This window comes from Natator depressus, chromosome 5 (assembly GCF_965152275.1).
Source record: "Natator depressus isolate rNatDep1 chromosome 5, rNatDep2.hap1, whole genome shotgun sequence".
In the NCBI taxonomy this organism is placed as follows: Eukaryota; Metazoa; Chordata; order Testudines; family Cheloniidae; genus Natator; species Natator depressus.
The window spans coordinates 102586076-102603835 of NC_134238.1; the positions used below are offsets into that span (position 1 = coordinate 102586076).

At 42.3% G+C, this 17760-nt stretch overlaps 1 protein-coding gene across 2 annotated transcripts in view; it reads left to right on the forward strand.

Annotated features, from left to right (window-relative positions):
• The window catches only part of KDM4C (lysine demethylase 4C), a 453801-nt gene that overhangs the window by 252021 nt on the left and 184020 nt on the right, over positions 1 to 17760 (forward strand). For both annotated transcript variants that reach the window (XM_074953333.1, XM_074953334.1), the window contains 3 exons: positions 3519 to 3757; positions 5825 to 6171; positions 11364 to 11475. In XM_074953333.1, the coding sequence (XP_074809434.1) occupies positions 3519 to 3757; positions 5825 to 6171; positions 11364 to 11475 (698 nt within the window). The remainder of the gene's footprint in view (positions 1 to 3518; positions 3758 to 5824; positions 6172 to 11363; positions 11476 to 17760) is intronic.

Consider the following 17760-nt stretch of genomic DNA (forward strand, 5'->3'; position numbering starts at 1 on the left):
GAGTTGCAACGTGTTCCTTGGTGCACATGTTCATGGCCCACTACGCTATCACTCAGCAGGCCAGGAACAACACTGGGTTCAGCAGAGCAGTGTTGCAATCTGCACATCCGTGAACTCCTACCCACCTCTGAGGGGTACTGCTTGGGAGTCACCTAAGTTGTATGGACATGAGCAAGCACTCAAAGAAGAAAAGATAGTTACCTTTTCCATGACTGGTGTTCTTCGAGATGTGTTTCTCATGTCCATTCCACAACCCGCCCTCCTTCCCCACTGTCGGCGTTTCTGGCAAGAAGGAACTGAGGGTGGGGGGAACCGGCAGCGCCCTATATACTGCATCATGTGTGCGCCACTACAGGAGGCTCCAGAGCTGATCCCTACGGATACTGCTGAGGGAAAAACTTCCGGCACCCGTGCATGTGGCGAGCACACACACACACCTAACCATAGGAAGACCAACGAGCTTGGGGTCTAGGCAAATGTGCTAAATGTCAAGAATCGGCTGCATTGCTGGAGCTTTGTGTATAGAGCTTGCAAAGTCCTTGTCCTGCTCTGTGCTTGACTCTGGTCAGTGCTGATAGTTCATCATGTCCATCAGTGCTAAATTCACATGAAATAATAATGAACAAAACTAAACAGAGTGGGGAGGCGGAAACCTAAACTAAAAATAAATTGCGAGTTTCTCTTCTTCCTTGCTAATAATTTTTCTGCACGGCATTCTTTTAGAAAATTATTGATCTGATCCTTGGTCTCCTTTCTTCTGCCCCCTACACCCGACATAAATAGCTATGTGGGGATTTCTTTTAGGATAGGTCTACAATCAGAGGTGTGATTGAAACTTGAGTAGGCATATCTGCATTAGCTTTAATCTAGCAACCATGGCTAAAAACAACAGTGAAGATGCAGTGGCATGTGTTTCAACGCTGGCTGTACCAGCCCACCCCAGAACCCTGAGTACACACTCAAGTTGCTAGTCTGTGCTGGTGTCTGTGCTTCCACATCTTCGCTGCTATTTTTGGTCTGCTGGCTAGATTAAAGCTAGTGCATGTATGCCTACATGAAGTGCAGTCATACCTCTGATTACAGTGTAGACAGCATATAAGGAATGACTGGGTGCCTTAGAGACAATGTTACCTGCCCTCTGACCACCCTTTTGTGTAGCAGTTGTGATTAAGGGAAGGAGAATACAGTCAAGTCATGATTACTCTTTTGTGATCCCTGGCTGTCCGAAAGGCCTCTTGGATGCTGTTGCACCTAGGTATATCCCCGAGGCGCTGCTATAAGTTGTGGCAGGGGCCCAGCCTACCGCTGGTCAGCATCAGGAGCATGAAGGTACCTTTTTCAATGCCCTCTCACCACCATCAGTTGGGTTGGGCACAGCAATAGTACAGCTGAGGATCCTGCCTGTATGTTAGAATGAGATTTGTGTGTTAAATTTATTAATTATACTATTTTTGTAATTGAAGATAATGAAACAAATGTGGAAGAAGGCCCAAGAATAAAGCAGTTCAGAATGACCTCTGGGATCTCCTTTCTTGAGTGATGGCAGATCAGCAGCTTTATTAAAGTTGATGGACACTATTGCACAGCACCAGCTTCTGTACGCTTTGACAGCAGATGAAGCTCCTGGTCGCAGGGCCAGCTTCAAGTTATGAAAGAGAAGGGAGGTTAAGTTTCCAAACGGAACAAGAGAGGAACTTATTATAGGGGATGGGTCTCACTTCAAAAAATGTTTTTGAACTCTCTAGTGATCAGAAGAATTTATCAATCCTAACTTTTGATACTTTCTTTTGTTCCCTGTTATTTCCTCAACTACATAAATGTACTGAAGAACAATGTATTACTTTTGAAGTTACAAAAGAAGACTGTCAAAGGGGATTCTTTAACTCCCTTAACCGTCATAAGAAGGGCTTTCTAATACTGAATTCTCTCTCATGTAAGGTTTAGAGCTTTTGCTTCCCAACTTGTGAGATCTCTTTTTTTCATGTGTATTAGGATACCTTATTAATTTTGTGAAATAGTTCAGCACATTATTAAAAAAAAACAAACCAAAACTCAAAACCAACAAGAATCCTCACCAGCATTTACCAACTTGAGGGGTGTGTGTGTGTGTAATGTTTGTGTGCACACAAATATAGAATTGTATTATATTGTGTTTAGTGTCTCAGATGCCACTCCTCCATTGTTATAGTGTAGATTTGCACTTGGGACAGCAATGATTTACTTGTCAACATAACTCTATTGATCTGGATAGCCAATTTCGGTTAAAAGTAGAGATACTATAACAATTTTTTATCAGATTGAGTACATGTACTAAATATAATCACTTAGCTAAACTGGTGAACATACTCCTGTGCTATTTAATTACCAGATTGGCAGTGGTGCAGACACACAGGAATGCATGTTGTGAAAATGAAGATAAAATGTGTGTTCTGTTTCATCTCTGCTGTAATGTATTGATGAAAAACATGATAATTTTGATCCCCCGGAGTCATAAAACAATGCCAACCAATCAGCATTTTCAGCATTGCAACACAATTTCTAGAAGTATCACTAGATAGACGGAAGAGAAGGAAATTCAGGGAATATTAGTGGAGGTAAAATATGGCTCCTTAAAAGGTTGGTGAAAAAGGTTATCAAAATATTCCTAGCTCACTGGCTACATCTGCAGTTCAAAATATACAACCCTTTGATATAAATTAGTGATGTCCACTACACAGGACACTTCTCATGAAAGTCTCATCAGGTTGGAAATTGGCAACACCTGACTTGTGATGAAGTAATGTGTACAGTACTGCCCTGCTATACTAGGCACTTGAATCTGGGACTTGAGACTCTCACTCCCTGTATCTTGGGCATACAACCCATTCAGTCTTTGAGAGCAGTTGCCAGCATTCTTGCTCCATGTTTGCCCTTCTGTTGGTGGTACAGAATATGCATAAGATGGGCTGGAGGTTGCACTTTATCTATATACTTAAATGTAGTAAAATAACATTTTCTTCAAGCCTCAGAAATTTTCCCTAATTCAGATTCTAGTAGCTGATGTTAAAGATGCGTATACAGTTGCCAAAAATAATTATCTTTGTAAAAGCTACATGAATGTGCAAGAGTGATCAGGCAAAATGTCTAGTGCACTCTGGGACTGGGACAATATTATCTAATTTTAGTGCAGCTGAGCATATTTTTTCTCTATTGTTATGTTGCTCAGCTTAGTCACTTTCAGGTTCCGAAGAATGGTTCATCAAAAACTAGTTTTGGACCTTGATTAAGAAAGACTTGCTGTTGTTTCAGGTTTATAGTTTAATACCTTGTTCTAAGGAATTGTGATAAAACATTAGAAGGTTAAATCCAATCAATTGTTAATCTATCACTTAAATTGTAAACTCTATCTTGGCACAAAAAGTTGGGAAATTATCAGTTTTTTACCACTTTAAGCAGGTGAAAGGGACATTTATGTTGGTAGACATTTTATCTTATCCAAGACAGACATTCTACTGTGACAGCAATATCTCTTATAACAGCTTCCAGCATACCAGATCTCGATCTAAAAAGCTTAAAACTCCAGAGGATGAGAGAGAATCAGCTATGATCGTTGGTGCAGAAATCATAGCCACTGAAGCAGCTACAGATGGCTTCAAGGTCAATGAAAAGCCAGAAGAAAAAGTGAAGCTGGTAAATTCAGAAGTGCCTTCTGGGGAAGAGAAAAACATTAGCAGAATGCAGCTGGATCAGCATTTATTGGATAATATTGAGGTCTCAGGTGAGATAAGGACTGATTATGTTTCACTTGTAAATTTTAGGCTATTGATATTATGATGCCATAAATCTGTGAATGGTAAGGGAAAAGTGTTGCTCCAAGTGGCATAACTAAAAATGCCTATTCATAAAGTTTTTATGCAGGGAAATCACGCAGGCAGAAGCATCATATGGTATTTGTATGTGATAGGAGCAAGAGCACGACCAGTTTAAAATACTGAACTGAGAGCAAAACAGGTAAAATTATTTTTACTCATTTATTTTTAAAAGAAAGGAACCTCCCCCCAAAAAAGCAGTTTTTTTTAAAATTAACTCCTTCCATAGATTGGCACATTGTAGCGAATGAAAAACGTGTCTGGAAAATGATATGAAGTACCTTATCCACTGAGAGATACTGTACGTAATATATACACTTGAGATGTACTGCTTACATTTACAAGCAGAAAACGAATTGTGTATAGTGTTATGGAAAGTCTTAGTTTCCTTGTGCACAAAATCCCCCACTTCTAAGTGTGCAAGTTCTATTACCTAAGCTACACTAGAAGTGTCTGCTAGAGGGCATGCTCCCTGTGCACACGTTACGTACGCCTGTGCCAGCATATTTTTATTTACCCTGCTTTGATGCTGATACCTTTTCTGAGATTCATTCTCTTGCTGACTCTGAATTTCACTGCGGGCAAGACATAGTCTCACACTCCTGTCCAGAAGGGAGTTAGGCCCCAGTTAAGCAAAATACTTGAGCACATGCCTCACTTTAAGCACATGATGAGTCCCATTGTTTTCAGTTTGGCACCAAAACAGTTTTCAGGAATGAAGGATATTACCCTTACTGGAAATACCATCCTTGTTCAAATGTACCAACCAGAAGCTGTAGGCATTGTACAGTTCCCAGCACCAGACAGACGACAAGGTGAATTGTCCAGATGTGACTTCAGTAGGACTACTCATGTGCTTAGAAGTACGCATGTGCATATTTTGCCGAGTTGGGACTTGACAGTATCCACCCCTTTGCCTGATTTTCAGAGGTATGGATCATTTGCAACTCCCAATGACTTAAATAGAAGTTGTGAGTGTTCATCACTGTGGAAAAAACAAGTCCTACTTAAGTGCTAAGGTGAAATACAAGCTTTGTAAAAAGAAAAGGAGTACTTGTGGCACCCTTTTCTTTTTGCGAATACAGACTAACGCGGCTGTTACTCTGAAGCTTTATAAAGTAGAGCTCAGTCCATTCTGCTTTTCATAATTAAAAGATGGAAGATTGGACCTTTGTAGAGGGAGCCTTGTGGATGTGACAGCTGGGCTACGTTGTTACGTGTACGGTGCTGGCAATTGGTGCCTGCAACCTGTGGCTGATACATCCCAACAATTAATTAAAGAAAATATTCTTTATATCTGGAATTTCTGCATTGACATCAGATGGGACTACTTATTGGTAAATTCTGCAACCAGATAGATGATTTTAATATTCATTGTATACTGCACATGAAATTAATCTTCAGCAGCACTGAAATACAAAATTACTTACTGTAATTTTTTGTGATTTTTATGTCAGTGCTGCTATTTGCTGACAATTCTTGATATTTCTTGTAAATATATTTTCCTTATTTTAAGTCATTATTTCTTGTTTACTGACAGATTTTCACACAGGCATAATAGGTGTAAATTCAGAGTATAAAGTTCAATGTGCCAACCTTTTACAATGGTTATTTCAAGTAGTTAAATTGCCTGTAGGCTGTCAGAATAATCATGCCGAGTGCATATTGATAATTTCAAGTGATAGAAAAATACTTTGTCTAGTTGTTCAAATTGAAAATGCCAATAGAAAGAAAAACAAGACGTAAAAAAAGGTTTACACTCTAAACTCAATATGCTATTACTTATGTTTTATCAAAGAATAGTTTATCATTCTACGTTTTAGTCTGGCCTTTTGCTGATGGAATGCTAGACAGGATTTCTAAATGACAAGCAGAGTTATGAAACTGATATTCAATTCAGACTGCTGTGAGAATGGTATAGAATAATAATAATGCAATATGAAGTTTATTAACAAACCCATATTTTTGATATCTAGGGAACATCTGTTCAAACTCACTTTTCAGCCCTACTCCTGTAATGCAGAAAATAAAAACAGAAGATGAGGACAAGGAAGATTCCAGTATTGCTTCCTTTACACCTAAGGATTCTACACTCCCAAGACCCACATCTATCATTTGTATAAATGAAGAAGATGACTCTTTAAAATCTCAGAATCAGGCTTTCCGGGTTGAATCATGCCAAAAGTCACCTGGATATGCTTCCTTTGAATCAGAGTGCCTGGAAAAAGGGGAAACGAATAGCGTGTCCACAGAGGATGATGTCAGCGACCTAGAAAGCAGTGGAAGTAGTGAAAGTGGTTTGGAACCTGGAGAAATACCTGCCGTAAGAAAAAAATGCTTTGAAAATACCCGTTGTATATGAAACATATTGCATGGTGGTTTTAATTTATTCATAATCAAGGGCACAGACAGATGTCGAACAACAGCAGGCTACTAACGAAAACCTGCAGAACTTTGTGTGTGTTAAGTCCCATTGACTTCAGTGAGACTTGAGCACGTGCTTAAAATGAAGCATGTGGTTAAGGGCTTTCCTGAATAGGGATGATTTCCTGAATTAGGACAGAATTTAATTGCAGCTCACTTGATGATTTTTTTTCTTTTCCTGTTTTGGATATCTGGTAATCTGACAGTATGTAGGCAAGTCTGAATTGTCCGAAGGTATAGCTAAGCCCCTCCCCTTTTCACTAACTGCCAGAGTGGAGGACTCCCCATGCTATAACGATACTAGGAAACTTAGTTAGAGCCTTTGAAATAAAATAAAAATCGGGGGGAAAAAGCATCCTATGAGAGCAGAAATGGCCACTACTATGAGATATTCAAGTGTGAGGAAAGAAACTTTTACGTATTCAAAGAACTGAGGAAAAATACCAATCATTTACCATGAGTCAATACCCCTAAAATGTGTTAGGAGGATTGCTGGTTATAAGAAGGTTATCTTTATCCCTCTCTAGTGGATGGACCACATAAAAAGAATAGAAGGAAGGAAACTCTCAAGGATACCACAATCAAATTTTTCTTTCTCCTGCTATTGGAAAGTCTGGCAATCTGACATGGGGATATGAACAGCCGTAAATAATCTCATGCTAAAACAAGTGATTTGAACTTGTCTGACTGTGGCACATAATAGCTTATTCTCCTGAGGGCTGTAATACTGACATGTTTTTTCAGTTGTTAGGTTTAGTGTGTGGGTTCTGGTTGGTGTTGGTGGCCTGTGATATATAGAGGCTTAGACTTGATGATCTTGTGATCCCTTCTGGCCTTCGACTTTGCGTAACTATACACTGTATTCACAACCACAAGTGAGGATGCTTAGGGAGGCACTACAGATTGTAACACCCTCCTACCAAATGTTGAGTGTTGGCAGATGACTAAAGATAGACCATATAGTAGCTGGCAAAAGTATGTTCTAAAGACCAGGTCACAACCTTGCAGATCTCTTCATAGAGCTTGCACTCTTACCACTCCAGAGACTGTGTGTGACCTAGTAGAATGAGCCATGACATTGTTTGGTGGAAACATGTGGCTTCATGGGCTTTGGCAAAACATGCTTTGATCTATATGGCAGTTGAAGTATTTGAGGCCTTCTCACCGTTAACATCTGGATAATAGCGGTTGAAAACAGAACTTGACTTCCTGAAGGGTTTAATACCTTAGATGTAAATCTTAATGGCCCTATATTCATCTAATGTATGCTCCCTCCCCACCCCCGGTGAAATGGATATAACAGAAGGAAGGTAGTGCAGTTTCATGAGCTTTATGGAAATTAATGTTTTACTTAGGAATAAGAGGAGGAAGAGAGAGATTAGTACCCTGAATACTAATTTAAAGGCCAGACAGGAAATCTGTGTACCAGAGGAAGTTGAAGGATTTCAGCAGTATGTAGAAAATGTGTAACATTGGGGTGAAAAGGTAAAGATCTTGGTTTGTCCATGGTGTTAATATGGACAGCTAGAAATGGCTGAATCTTGAACTAAAGAGCAGATCTGTTTAGCTCAGATTCAGGAGAACCTCGTGCTTTTAGAACTAGGTATCCTGAGTTCATTCCCCGGAAGTGAACTGACCAGACAAGTCATTGCAACTGGTGGGCCATGCAGGGATTTGAAGTTGTGATGAGCTTCCCCACATTCATCAAGTATATTTTTATCCCTCTCTAGTGGATGGACCACATAAAAAGTGTTCATGAGTTTGCTATTGCCTCTGAGCTAATGGACTGGGTCCTTTAGCTCAGGCAATAGTGGTTCATGCATTCAAATTGAGCGATCTTGGTTTCAGTCCTCACAGATGAACAGACCATGGGTGTTATTACAGAAACAATATTGGACCCATTAATAGTGATAGAAACTTGGAAAACCACGCACTCTTTTTGGAAAGAACAGCAGGGTACTTTAGGCTCCCTGTAGAGAGCCAATTACTTTGCATTAACTTTATCATTTCTGTGTTGAATCTGAATTTCCTTCTGAACTACTTGGGGGCCTTCAAATCCAATGTTGCTCTGTGACTCCTGTCCTCTTGGGAACATTGGAGAATATTGAGTAAATTATCTTTTAGCATTTGAAAGATAGAACAGGTTCTGTTGCCCCTATCTGGAGACAATGACAGATAACTTCTTGTGTAATCTGGCATATCAGTTGATCATTGGATGTTGGGGTCTTGATGAATCTGTCCCTGGGAAGAGTTCAGTTCAGCTGAGTATCCATTCAGAATTAATTCCATAACCTAACCTGTTTAAGGTAGATCAACAGTGTGCAAAGTTTTTGGGGTCTTCCTCCTATGTTGTCCTGGGCCTTATACATGTGGACCAAAGAGTCTGGCCCTTATTCTTAGAGGTGGAAGAAGACGTAGAGGTAAATTCAGATCTGCATCTCCTGATACGTCTCTTACCAGCTACTGTCCATCATCTACGTCTATTACCATCTATCTCTATAGAAGTCAGAATCTCTTCTTTGATAGCAGGATGACCAGCCCTTTGGGCTGCCTGTTTCTACTATCAGGTCAAAATTCCCTTCTGTTCTGTCTCATAGAAGGAAAAGATTTCTTACCTTTACCGGAAGTTTCCACCGCTACTTTATCACCACTCCCCAAAGAGCTTCTCTTTGAAAATATTGAGATAACCAATTATCAGTTGCTGGTGCCAAGGAAGGACTCTGCTAGAGACCCTCAGCACCACCATGGCTCCTCCCACACCCAGACATCCAGACTGATCGCATGCCCCAGTGCCCCCAAAACAAAAAAGGCCAACAGAGGGCACTCCCTGGCCAGGTCTAAAGACCAGTTGGCCAATAGCCCCCACCCGGCTCCCATTCGGTAGGGATTCCGTTGACTTCTGCCCCGAGATGGGTCCAATCAAGTCCAGACCCACAGCACTGCCCTGCACGCCACCATGAAGACTTACAGCTTCCTTCCACCCTGGAGGCGTTCCAGGCAGCAGCGGACCTTTTGGCGCTTACAGCACCATCCTCCCCCCCTAGGCGAGACAGATCGCCAGCACCGCTTCTGGGCCTGGTACATTCCATGAGCAAACTGGTGATGATGCTGGCCATAATACCACCATCCCTGTCGCATCAGCCTGCGGCACCGGTGGCCCGTGTGGGTGAACTGCTCCGGTCCCCCAGTTGGCACCATTCTCCGGCACCAAGCCGCTCTGCTCCTCCGTGGTCATCACAGTCTGAGACCAACAACCCTACCCGGCACCGTGGCCAGGCCAGGTTCCTCAGTGGCCCTTCTGGACATCCTGGGCTTATCACCAGAGCGGCATCGGTGGCCTCAACTTCTTTTGGGCAGCTGCATATGCCGACATAAATGGTCTCTCTCTCACCACTTCTCCCTTTGTAATAATATTAAGCACTATAAGCATCTTTTCAGTGTTGTAATCATGCTGTGTTACAGGTTATATTTAATGTATCTGTTTGGGTACCTCTCAGACATTCCCAAGTGGCTTTTCAAATACTTTCCAATACACCTCCATGCTCCGTCTGTGTTACTGTTATACAGAGTTATATTACAGAGATGCTTTTAGGAAGGCCAGTCTGCTTTACTTTTTTGCTCAGCTAGTTGCATCTTTTGATGTCATAAACCCATCCTGTGCATTAGCCACAACATCCTCCTCCCTCCACTTAATTTAGTAAATGGTGTGTAGCTCTGTATTGTAGCTGCTGACAACCTTGATTTGCTGTTTTCTTGTTCTTGAGGATGTGCATTTTTTTGTCAGTCATCTTGAGGTTGTGCATTGTTTTGTCAGTCATCTCCTTTATCTGTCCTCCTTGCCTAGACTGGCAAACTCCAGAAGTGATCTCTGGTACTGATCCTTGATAAATGAGGCTGTTGTGACCTGATTTTCCCTTTTTTCAAAAGTACCCATATGATGATAATTACTGATAACTGGATGAAGCCACCACAGGAAGAATAGCATGGCTGTGCAGATAAATGAAATGGCACACACATTTCCATTTAATACCATATGAGTCAGTGTGATAAAATGTTTTGAAATATACAAAAAGAACAGGAGTACTTGTGGCACCTTAGAGACTAACAAATTTATTTGAGCATAAGCTTTAGTGACTTTATCAGAAGCATAGAATGGAACATATAGTCAGAGGATATATATACATACAGAAAATATGAAAAGGTAGAGTTGGTCTGCCAACTTCCGCCTTTTCATATTTTCTGTATGTATATATATCCTCTGACGATATGTTCCATTCTATGCATCTGATGAAGTGAGCTGTAACCCACGAAAGCTTATGCTCAGATAAACTTGTTAGTCTCTAAGGTGCCACAAGTACTCCTTTTCTTCTTGCAGATACAGACTAACACGGCTGCTACTCTGAAACTTGAAATATACAGAAGTATTCTAGCGTACATTACATTTTCAGCCAGTGTTAATCTTTATTCAGTAAATTTAGCATTTATTTATTGTAACTGTTTGTTAATGGTTGCTTTGTGTTTTTTTAAAGACAAACTTAAATGTTGCATTTTAACTTTTAGTTACTAAACTGAATGGGTGAAAACTTATGAAGAAAAACTGTACATGTTTTTTAAATATGTTGTTGTCCTAATACCAAGTTGTTTTCCACACCTTTTTCTGAAGTAAAGGGAGAGATTATCCCATCTCCTAGATCTAACAAAATAACTAATGTCAGACAAATTTTTGAACCATCGATGAGAGGTTTTTTACATGCCTGATGTGAGAATTTATCTAACAAAGTAGATTATTTACACCAGTGGTTCTCAAACTTTTGTACTGGTGACCCCTTTCACATAGCAAGCCTCTGAGTGCCACCCCTCTTATCAGTTAAAAACATATTAACACCATTATAAATGTTGGAGGAAAAGTAGGGTTTAGCGTGGAGGCTGACAGGTCGCGACCCACAAGTAATAACCTTGTGACCCCCTGAGGGGTCCCGACCCCCACTTTGAGAACCCCTGCTTTACGCCATTAGCAGAAGAATATTCTTGCTTATCAGCATTAGTTTTGTTCAGTTTCCAACTAAACTAAATATGGTCTCTCCCTTTCAGTTAGCAGAAATTGAAAGAAAGAAAACATGTAAGAGTTGGCGTCATCCACTAAGTAAACCCCCGGCCAGATCTCCTATGACACTGGTTAAACAGCAGGCAGTAAGTGATGAAGGTGAGCATGCTTTTAATGTGTTTCTCTAATTACATCTGTCTGTCTTTATAAACCCGTATACATATATCTTTTAACTATTACAAAAGTACTGAAGATGAAAGAGTATTTTGACTGTGTGGGAAATCTTGTAAAGTTGCAGAATAATTCCATTAAAAAGCTTTCAGCACGCTTGCTGAATTCATGAGTTCTTTCTTTCCCCCGTTTCACTTAAATTCTCCTAAACATATTAGAACTGTCTTGTAAGAAGCTCAGAACAGTATGAAGTCATTTAAAGTGCTGCATGTGGGATGAAGACACTTTCTGTAGCCAGATCTCCTTTGTTGAATTTCACAGCAATTGGCTTTAGCAGCAAACTTTATATCTTATTTTAGGAAGGCAAGTATAGCTATGACATACCATTTTTAGATCTTCAGAACATCAATCCTGCTTGTAAACTGTACCTCGTTGGATTATTTAAAAAAAATTTTGCATTGTGATTTTGTTTGACATCCAGTTGGAGGCTTGAAAAGTGGTTCTGGTAAAAGACATCTGTAGTCTTGATTCATGAAAGAGACCACAGATATTCCAAAACATCAGAAAGGTTACCAACAGTCTTTATTATACCTTGGATTCTGGCCCCACAATTAGTTAAAAATATAAAGGGAAACAATTAAATAGACTGGTCTCTCTCTCTAGGTTTGACAAAGCCATTTTACTATAGCCATTGAAAATGGAGAGCTACTGAGCATATCCCACATACATTCCTCATTTTACTCCTGAGGGCATTCTGCGCCAATAAAATAAAAATTCTGCGCACAATATTTTAAAATTCTGCATGTTTTATTTGCCAAACTGTAGCTCACAAAAGCTTATGCTCAAATAAATTTGTTAGTCTCTAAGGTGTCACAAGTACTCCGTTTCTTTTTGTGGATACAGACTAACACCGCTGCTACTCTGAAACCTAAATAAATTCAGAGGCTCCAGCATGACAGTGGGGAGCACAGGCCACTGGCTACATGAAGGTGCGAGATCACCTTGTAGCCCCCTCCCCCAGGACGCAGACTCAGCAGTGAGGCTGCACCCGAACCTGACACTGCACAAAGGCCTGGGCTTGCCCCAGAAACACCCTGGGCCCTGCCCCTCTGCACCTGGCTCACCAGGTGTAGGGCAGGCAGGTTCAACCAGGCAGAATCCAAGTGTGGAGCGGCTGTGTGGGGGGATCCAGGTGTGGGATGAGAGGATTCTGTGTGGGACAGTCTGGATGCAGGCAGCTCAGAGGGGGGATCTGGATGCACAGAGGCTTGTTGGGGGGGCAGTTTCCAGGTGCAGGGGCAATGGGACTCTGCAGGGGCTTCCAGGTGAAGATGGTTGCAGTTCAGCGGAGAGGTCTCAGCGAGGGGGTCTCGGTGCTGGAGGATTGGGGCTTGGTGGGGTGGGGGCCTGGGTGCAGCTAGTTGAGGGTCAGTGGCATGGGGGTCTGGATGTGTGGGCTCAGGGTGGTGCAGGGGGTGAGGCATCAGCGTGGGGGTTTGAGTGCAGGGAGCTCTGGGGGGTGATCTGGATGCAGGGATGGGGGTCTGGAGGCAGGGGATCTGTAGGCAAGGGTCTCCAGGTGCAGGGGTTGAGGTTCAGTGGGGTGGGGTTCGGGTATGGAGGGCTAGGAGGGTTCTGGATGTACTGGGTGAGGCTTGGCAGGGGTGTCTGGGTATGGGAGGTCCGGATGCACGGGGGTAGGGTGGATTGGGAGCAGCTTCCCATACAGTGACCCCTCCCCCCACAGCTGAGAAGTGATGAGGGCAGGAAGCAGGGGAGGATGATGAGCTTCCTGCAGCTGCGGGAGGTTTCTGGGGGTGGGTCTGACACAGCTCCAGCTACTCCTTTCAGGGGAGGAAGAAGCCCCGTCCGCTCCTGCCTCCAGCCCAGCTAGGACGAGCAGCTGATCCCGGCTCAGGGTAGGAGCCACTGACTGGAGTGTCCTCAGCCCCACTGTGATTTACCTCTCCGCCGGCTATTCTGGGTGCCTGAAACAGTGTACCTGTGCTGCTAGGGAATGGTGCAGTGTGACTGCTCTTGCAGCTTCTTTTTGCTTCCCTGTCAGAAAGTCATTTTTCTGTGGGGAAGCAAAGAAATCTGCAGAGGACATGAATTCTGTACATGTGCAGTTTTGCAGTATTTCCCCAGGAATATCATTTATACCATTTTCTATAGTTATGCCAGTAAGTTTCAGTAAAAAACAAAGTTCAAGATTTTAAAAACCAGGGATCAGATTCTCAGCATAGCTGAAGAGAGCAGGCATAAATGTAGGCCAACTAAAAGCAAAAATAGCCCTTAATGAAATTTTAAAGCTACGCAGGACTGCCTACCTATCCTCATTTCTGACACAATTCCTACTCTGTGCGGGAATCGGCAGCAGCATTAAGGTAGCTTTCTGCTTGCTTGGTGGTGCACAAAGTAGATGGTGTCAGGGCAAAGAATCTGGCTCCTAAATTCACATTTAAGCAGTTAAATAATTTTCAAAAACATTGAGCACAGAGCAGCTCCCATTGACTTCCAGGAGTGCTGCTATGTACTCAGCACTTCTGAAATGTAGTCCAATTGCTTAGATGCCTAAATAAGGAGCCTAATATTATGCACCAATCTTTCTGTAATATTAAAACTCTGCACCACAAAGCTAGATACCACCATAGATTGGACAGTTTTTCAATAGATCCAAATAGAATTGGGCTTCTCCCATAATATTTCAGTCTGATGGGGTTGTGAAAAAATAGTAAGATCAAAATTATATAGTACAGCCATCAAGCTATATGGTATGCCAGCTGCACTCATGTATAAGGTGCTTTTGCTTTCCTTAACTGTTATAAGCAATGGGGGGGGTATGTTTATGTGTGTAAATATGTTAAAAAAAACCCTCATCCCCCAATAAAAAACCCCAAACACCACCACCCAAGGGCAGTACTTTTTCTTATTTCCACAGCTCCTGGGTCACTGCACTTTCCCTTTCTTAAAGCCTGCAAACTGTAGCATACATTTCACTTTCGTAGTTTAAACCTTGTGGCACATTCAAATTCAGTTTTTCACTCGAGCCTCGAGCAGTATTTTGCATCCTTTCAGGAGATGTAACTTATGTAATTAGGGAATAGTTTGGATCTGACATTCATACAGTATGTGATGACCTCCATTTAAAATATTTAAAAAAGGGCAAAAGTTCTCTCTTCTGTTAAATGGAGAATAGAGGCCTTAGTTTTTATCCCATCATAATTTTAAGTTTTACTGTGTGTTTTTTTTCAAAAATTTAGGATTAATATTTATGTTAAATCCCTAAGTTACAAAGGAAATTTGATCTTCCATATTTGGTAAGTAGTGCTAAAAGAAGCCTCTTTTCCCCTCAGCTACTATAGATTCATCCATACACAGTTCCTGTAGCTAACTTGATGGTACTTTTGATTTGAATGACTTATCAGACATCTCTTATTAAAATGTTGATCATGTTTTCAGGGTTGACATGCAAACATGCTAATAAGGTATATAACAGTTGTTGAAAGCAGTTTTTATTTCAGGTTTGCAAGCACCAGCTATTAACAGTTGGGAAAATAAAAAATCCTCTATCCTTGTCACATTCCTTTGTGTGCGTTTCCAATAACAAAACATTCATTTTAGGGGAAAATAGTTTGAGCAAAAGTGCACAGCAATTCTGTTGTATTTTAATAGATAGGAATATGGAATGTATATTGTCTTTTAACATATACCGGTAACAGTTTTTTTTAAACAGCATATTTTGATGATAGATTTAAAAAAAAACTAGTTAAGGGAGATGGAAAACAACCATGTACTTTATTTTAAACAATGTAATTAGCATAGTTAAATTAACATAAGCCCTTCTTTATTTAAATCATTCACCTCCATTACAACAATAATTTTTTGGACAATAACCAACAGAAATGACAAACTCACAATAGAAACTGATGCACAGCAAGCAAGCGATATAGTTAGTGTTCTGCTTCCATCGCATTTCATTTCGTTTTCTGCCTTCTTTTTGGCATTCATTTAGGAGGCTGCTCTTAGAGGAGCTGGGACTGGCAAATACAGGTCACTTCTGAGATTGCTGACACTGACGGGCTTGAATTTCAGCGCTCAGACCTCCAGTGAAGTCTGTGTGGGTGCTGAGCATCTCTAAGATATCCGGTCTCATGGTTTCAACACAGTGGTGCCAGCTGCTTATTAAATGAGGCTACATTTTTTTTGTTTATGAAAAGTTACAACACTCAAGTATAGTTGTGTAAGTGTAAATCCAGCAAAGCCATGAATTGGTATGTTAAATTCATGTCTACAAAGCACTTCGTAAAGGAATGCAAAAGGTTGGCCCCCCCCGAAGGTGTAACTTGCACAGCTTTTGTCTACGAACAATGGAAGGCTTACCTCCAGACATAAGCTGCAACCTTACAGGCAGCTTAAAAAAACCCCCTCTGCAGCCGTTTTTGTTCTGTTGGATAACGCAAATTTAACAGGGCTGGCATGTCTCTTCCAATGTTATGCTTTCAGTCAGCCTCAGCTAAGGGTATGTCTACACTACGAAATTAGGTCGAATTTATAGAAGTCGGTTTTGTAGAAAGCGTTTTTACACAGTCGATTGTGCATGTCCCCACACAAATGCTCTAAGTGCATGTAGTCGGCGGAGTGCGTCCACAGTACTGAGGCAACCATCAACTTCTGGAGCGTTGCACTGTGGGTAGCTATCCCACAGTTCCCGCAGTCTCCACCGCCCATTTGAATTCTGGGTAGAAATCCCGGTGCCTGATGGGGCTAAAACATTGTCGCGGGTGGTTCTGGGTATATATCGTCAGGCCCCCCTTCCCTCCCTCCTTCCACGAAAGCAAGGGCAGACAATCGTTTTGCACCTTTTTTCTTGAGTTACCTGTGCAGACGCCATACCACAGCAAGCATGGAGCCCGCTCAGCTAACCATCACCGTATGTCTCCTGGGTGCTGGCAGACGCGGTACTGCATTGCTACACAGCAGCAGTGTATTGCCTTTTGGCAGCAGACAGTGCAGTATGACTGGTAGCCATCGTCGACGTAGTCTTGGGTGCTATTTTAACCGACCTCGATGAGGTCAGGGGCGCCTGGGCAAACATGGGAGTGACTCAGCCAGGTCATTACCCTTTTAAGTTTCATCTCATGGCGATTCAGTCCTGCCGGCAGTGCATTGTCTTTTAATCAGCAGCCAGCAGAAGATGATGACCAGCAATCATACAGCACCGTCTTCTGCCGAGCACCCAGGAGATGACGATGGCTAGCGGTCGTACTACACAGTCTGCTGCCAGCAAGATGTATAAAGATAGATGAAGTGGATCAAAACAAGAAATAGACCAGATTTGTTTTGTATTCATTTTCTACTCCCTCCCTCTGTGAAATCAATGGCCTGCTAAACCCAGTTTTGAGTTCTATCCTTGAGGTTTTGAGTTCTATCCTTGAGGGGGCCATTCTGTTTCTCGCAAAGCCACCCCTTTGTTGATTTTAATTCCCTGTAAGCCAACCCTGTAAGCCATGTCGTCAGTCGCCCCTCCCTCCGTCAGGGCAATGGCAGACAATCGTTCCGCTCCTTTTTTCTATGCAGACGCCATACCCTGGCAAGCATGGAGCCCGCTCAGATCACTTTGGCAATTAGGAGCACATTAAACACCATACGCTTTATCCAGCAGTATATACAGCACCAGAACCTGGCAAAGCGAAACCGGGCGAATAGGCGACATCAGCGTGGTGACGAGAGTGATGAGGACATGGACACAGACTTCTCTCAAAGCATGGGCCCTGGCAGTGTGACATCATGGTGCTACTGGGGCAGGTTCATGCGGTGGAACGCCGATTCTGGGCTCGGGAAACAAGCACAGACTGGTGGGACCGCATAGTGTTGCAGGTCTGGGACGATTCCCAGTGGCTGCGAAACTTTCGCATGCGTAAGGGCACTTTCATGGAACTTTGTGACTTGCTTTCCCCTGCCCTGAGGCTCAAGAATACCAAGATGAGAGCAGCCCTCACAGTTGAGAAGCGAGTGGCAATAGCCCTGTGGAAGCTTGCAACGCCAAACAGCTACCGGTCAGTCAGGAATCAATTTGGAGTGGGCAAATCTACTGTGGGGGTTGCGGTGATGCAAGTAGCCAACGCAATCAAAGATCTGCTGATCTCAAGGGTAGTGACCCTGGGAAATGTGCAGGTCATAGTGGATGGCTTTGCTGCAATGGGATTCCCTAACTGTGGTGGGGCCATAGACGGAACCCATATCCCTATCTTGGCACCGGAGCACCAAGTC